Here is a 5,868-nt window from a genome sequence, read left to right on the forward strand (position 1 = left end):
AAGTTTCGATACCTGCAGACAAAGAGAGCTTGCAAAAAAAAAAAAAAACATACATACATATACACATACATATAGATATGTATATATGCGTAGTGTTTAACAATAAGACGACAACAGCGATTTATAAAAAAACATTATGAGGGAACAGTCATCGTTCTTGCGATGGAATATGAGATAAGTAAGTGGATAATAACGTTACAAACAGCAGAGGATTAATTGCATCAACAGTCTGCAGCAAAAAGCATAGCCATATTGACCTCCGCTTCATATCCAGCGTCACACATTTGTTGGAGCAACCAACTCGCACCCTCAGGTACACTCATTGATAAAAATATATCAGCCCCCGACTCGTGCATTGTGAGACCAGACAAGGCTTTGTACCTTCTTGCAATGTACAGTGGCTTCCGTATTTCCGCGTCTAGCATTTGTGATTTCGCCGCTCGCTGGCCCCTAACTACTACCAACGACAAACCAGCAGCAATGCATTGCGCAATACTGCAACCCGCCAGTCTTCTGGCCGGAAGCGACTTCACGTGCAAACTTGGCAGTGCGTAAACACAGCAACAAGGCGCACTGGTAGCAAGCATATCAAGCCTATTGGCATCGCTTGCCCGAACCGATACGGCATAAAGTAGAAGTCGGTGCCATGCCGCAAGAAAATACAACGACGTGAAGTGATCTGCGAAGGGGGAAATAGAACTCCACACTCCAAACATTACTAACCAAGCTGAAGCGACAGGCACACCACGGGCAGCTGCAGGTGTTAAGTCACCTCCTGCAATAACACTGAGTTGCTGGGGGTGGCGCACGCAAGAAAGGGCTACCGGCAAGCAACAGCCAATGTAATCCATCCCTTTTCTTGGGGCAACCTCAACCTCCTTTTTAAAAAGAGTCAACACAGCAGATAACACAGCGCCATCATTGAAAAATGATGGGTTAACGAGTCCTACCACACTCATGGCGGTACATACGGTAGACAACGTCGTACAACTACGGTTTGCACCAGTGGAGGCATGAAACAGTGCAATAAGAGAAGAGCCCATGTCCGCCAACACGTCGTCATCGATGGCATCAAGCACAAACAAAACAGAAGATGAGGCGGCGAAACAACTTGAGAGAAGCCTCGTCGTTGCCTCATCGTGAGGAGCGTCACTAACGGTAAAATGAGTTATTAAGGGAAAGCACCGCACAAGCTGGAGCACCTTGCATTGCTGGCATGTGTTACTTTCCACTCCATCCTGCAATCGACTCTTTTCCTCAAGGCAAAGCTTCGAGGCGCGAAGCACATAATCGGAGGTACTTCGCAAAAGCACGGACCGGTGAGGAGTCGCGAGTTGGCAATGGTGAGCCACAACCGACAGCAATTCGCCTGCGAGAGCGCATTCGCCTTCCTTGTGATCACACAAACAAGTGAGCAAGCCGGCAAAAAGGGACGATGCGTCCGGTATACCACAGTGTCTGCATGCGCTATCAACAGCCGCTGCGGCCAACGCGGGGTAGTGGGAAGCCGTTCGCGGGGCGAATGACAGAAGCGTTTTGACAGCGTACGCCCCGCAGTAAACGGCAAGCAACCCACCACTTGCAAGTACAGAAAGTGAGCGCTCTAACCACAATTGCACGTCGCATGCCGCAACAAGTGTTGAGGTAACAGACTCACCACATCGCGATAAAAGCCGGTGCACAGCGTAGACAGATACGGAAAGCAGTGCAACCTGACTTGACCCGCCTCCGCGCGCTGCAATACCTGTTCCACCGGTCGCTAAACCAAACACGCTGTTGCAATGATGGAAAACACCATCGAGGAGCGCCAGAAATGAACATCCAAGTGCTCCCTGAGTCGTCCGTACGAGACACAGAGAAAGCAAGTCAATAAGCTCCACCGACACCATAGATTCTGTGCTCTCGTGCAAAAGCTGCGCAAGTGGCAACATTAGTTTATCCTCAACGTGCGGCATCCGGTCAATGAGTGATGTTTCCCCTTCCTCACACACACGACAACAGCACCGCAAGGCCGCAGCCCAGGCCCGCCAGTGAGCGGACCTTAACAACGACAACAAACCCTCCGCGGAAGAACAACAATTACAAAGCGCGTCCACGATAGTAGAAAGTTGCTGGGGATTTGCCTCTACCAACAACTCAAGCACGGCACCGGCAGTTGACGTCGTATCGCCCCCCGCGCAACCCAACGGCACAACGTAGTCCTCACGCAGCATTCCAAGCAACTCTGCTTCCTTATCATCGTCATCATCACATTCATCACCCCGTGCCGCTGCAGCAGCGCCCGCCATACAGTTGAGGAGTTTAGATGTTACCTCCCCTGCGTCGAACCGCAACGACACCTCAGGAAATGCTTGCAACACCCCAGACATACACTCAAGGGCGCTATCCACTCGAGCTGCCACTGCTGCGACCAAAGTACTTGCAGCAATAGTGTCATATGCTGTAGGTTCTGCAAGTACAAGCAGATCGACACTACACCGAAACAGTTGAGCTGCAAACTCGGCGTTGCTTATCAAATGGGATGAAATATCTAGCAGTAATCGGCACTCTTGTTGCACAGCTACATGGCTCCACCTGTCGCTCCCTGCGAGCGCCACAGCCTGCTGAAGACTGCCATCAATGAGCTGCCGAAATGCAGGGCCAAAAATAAAAGAATCTGCCGGTCTCATCCCCTCGTGTGTATCACTCACCCGCGGCCGCCGCCGCATGAGTCGCAAGACTACAGAAAAGCTGAAGTGCCTCCGCACATCCCCAACCGGAAAAGAGGACGATCCCTCCACAAGACAACGCGACAGTGTAGACACCATATACCACCACAGCGCAGTATTGGATGCACACAACTCCGATAGCTGGAGTACAACAATATGACGAAATGACTTGAAAATGTGTTCGCTATCATTGTCTATCATCTCATATTGACTGCCGGACCAATCTGAAACGATGGACGCAAGGCAATCAGACAAAACCCCGTTCCAGTACGGTGTAGGACTCTCAAACGTAATGATTTGGCACAGGCAAAGACAAAGAGAAACGCGCACCCGACCTGTGTGTGTAGCATTACCACTGCTCATGACTGCCTCATCACTCAAAAAACCCAACAACATATCCAGCACACGCACCTTGTCGTTGAAACCATTACCCTCGCACCATCGGCCTTTGGTTACTAGCGGCTCAAGTGCAAGCGCAGCCGCAAGCTGCAGACTGTCGGAAGGGGCACCGCCACACACACCCCGATTCACGGCAACCTCAGTCAAAATATCGCCTATGTTCATAGAACCGTTGTGCAACTGCATGAACCGTTCGTCCGCTGTTTTCCGCGCGGACTCAGACACATCACCGCGGAGTCTACTGATGCTTAGCACCTCGGCCACTTCTTGCGTAGTGCACCAACACATATTCAGCCAGACGCCAGCGTTGCGACTAACTAAACCTTGCCTAACTTCTGCTTTGTAGAGGAGTGTTGATAAGGACATAAACTCTTGATAGCACGGATTGCAACGAACTCACCTTCACCCCAGTAAGGGATACCAAAGCTATATGAAACTTCAACGGCAGATATTTCCCCCCGTAAAGCATCCCCACAAATGTACACGTGCCTCCAATGACGATGGTCAGTGACTTCGCCCGCCCCGTAGTGGTCGTTTATTCCTTTGGCATTTGCCTTCCACTAACATGTTGAGTACTTCTCTTGCGCACCAGCACACACATAAATACTTACGAATCGCTTTCTGCATTCTTCATGTTCCTCCGCGGATAATTACCTTCCGGAGCAACAGGGAAACCGAACACCAGCCTTACGACCAAATCATTGACCACACGGCAGGCTCGCAAGGATCTTATCGCCGTCCTTTACGAGTGGGGCGATCTTCTGAATTGTCTTCTTCATATCAAGAGGAGCGTCTTCTGTCACATCCGGCATTGAGCTGTTGCTGTTGGCGGTGCCATCGTAGTCCATACCCTTCAGGCGTGCCTTGTAGAACCGTGCCTTTGCATCCACACGATCCCACGTTCCCTCCACATCGTTTGGATCGAAACCGTCCTGCGCGTCATGATTGTCATCCTTCTGACCATCAAGTATACGCTTCCTCAGCCACATGTCATTGATGGGTTGACCCGCATCCTGCAGTGCCTTCATCTCTTGTAGCACACCGTGAACGTTTTGAAACTGTTGCTTGTAGGTGTTGTAGTCCCGACCAATATCTTCCATCGTCATGCTCTTTCCTTCCACACCCTTGCAGGCCTGCGTTCTCCCCTCCACATACTCACCACCGAGAGGCCCTGTCCCGGAGGCACCTTTTTCCGCTAGGGCGCTAAACAATGCATGGGAGGAGGCAGAGCCCTTATGCTCCTCTTCATTCTTCTTACGGTCCACAGCAATGGTTTCGACTACTTCATTTGACTCCTCAGCCTCCCTTTGCTTCATTGACTCCTCAACACGATCCTGCAGCAGCCGCGCATCCAGCAATTGTGGTGTAAACTTCCACAACTGCACACTCAGCCGCAGATCCGGCTCCACAACCCGTCGAACGCCAGAAGCATTAACAAATGTGTGCACCTCACGAGACTGCTCGCCGAAGCGCCAGCCCCAACGAATCTCGCCGGAGCAGCACATTAACGCACGTTGGGGGAGAAACACTTCACCATAGCGCCCCGTAGCCTCATCGTCGAACGTGAGGACCGTATCAGATAGCAACGATAAGTAAAGAAAAGAACAACCAACGGTGGGGTGCTCCATATGCATTTCATATCCTGTCATATTATGTTCCACAACCCTTGCCGTGTCTGGCATTACACCCACTGGAAACACACGTACCCGTGGCACCACTTCATTCATCCATGACACAAGAGTGGGGGACCATAATAAACCAGGGAGTCTCCGCGTCTCCTTCCGTTGGAAACTCTTCACCTCCGTAAAGTCCTTATGAGCACCATGCAGTTCCAAATATGTGTGCTTCACAATCTTCTGCTGCGGAGTGGAGCCCTCAGCAAAGGCGGTGTGTCCCTCACGTTGCAGCAGAAGGCCCAACTCCGCGCAGATGCGCTCCTCGCAGTCAACACTTACGGCGTTTCGGTAAACTTCCAATCGGTGCACAGCGGGTGGAAGGGAAACTAAAGATTCATCCCGTATGAGTTGTTTGCAGCAGAGCCGCGTGATCCGCCACATGTAAAACGTACCGACTGATGCAAAAGCACCGTCGCGCCGCTCCCTTTTTACGTTCTTCTGCAACGATGTACTGGACACGGCACTAACAAAAGAGGGAATCAAGATAAATTTTTTTTTTTTAAAGAGGGGAAATAGATGCAGATGACTGAAATAGGAACAAAAACAAAAGTACCAAACAACACGTTAATCATAACAATAATAATAATAATAAATTTAGTGAGTGGGTGAGTGACGGATTATCCCGAGTAACTGCACTCCACAGTAATGTCAGTTTCACTTCCACAAACTACAATCACTCGCTGAAATAAGTCGTACGCTCCTCATATTGCTAACACACAACTCATGGCGTGTACCTCTCCCGATTCCCTTTTTTTTTTTACACTTCATTTACCGCGCTCTCATGTACGCGCATGTTTAGCCATTTCGTATCACGGGAAAGGAGTAGAGAGGGTCGGGAGACAAAATGGTTTCCTACAGTGAGTGGACGAAAACAAAAAAAAAGGAGACTCTGCTGTCGTGGCGCAGATTAATTGCGAGAGAAAACGTAAAATAGAAGAAGGACAAGGACAAAATAAAAAGTGAAAAAGCTAGCACGCACAAGAGAAAAAGAAAAAAAAGAAAAAAAGTTATACACATCCTCAGTTGCATACAAATGCAGACACCTGTGTATGCATCATTATATTTCTTTTTTTTTTGGGGGGGGG

General features: G+C 49.8%; 2 protein-coding genes across 2 annotated transcripts; both read right to left on the reverse strand.

Moving 5' to 3' along the window:
* Positions 1-221: 221 nt before the first annotated feature.
* On the reverse strand, positions 222-3,473 carry TEOVI_000439900 (uncharacterized protein; the record flags this gene model as incomplete). Its single annotated transcript, XM_067227173.1, has 1 exon — positions 222-3,473. The coding sequence occupies one exon, from the start codon at positions 3,471-3,473 to the stop codon at positions 222-224; it is 3,252 nt and encodes a 1,083-aa protein (XP_067083274.1).
* Positions 3,474-3,805: 332 nt separating this feature from the next.
* Positions 3,806-5,164, reverse strand: TEOVI_000440000 (uncharacterized protein; the record flags this gene model as incomplete). The annotated part of the gene is made up of 1 exon (XM_067227174.1): positions 3,806-5,164. One exon carries the CDS (start codon positions 5,162-5,164, stop codon positions 3,806-3,808), a length of 1,359 nt encoding a protein of 452 aa, XP_067083275.1.
* Between the last annotated feature and the right edge of the window lie 704 nt (positions 5,165-5,868).

Source organism: Trypanosoma equiperdum, assembly GCF_001457755.1.
Source record: "Trypanosoma equiperdum strain OVI genome assembly, contig: ctg_89, whole genome shotgun sequence".
NCBI lineage: Eukaryota > Euglenozoa > Kinetoplastea > Trypanosomatida > Trypanosomatidae > Trypanosoma > Trypanosoma equiperdum.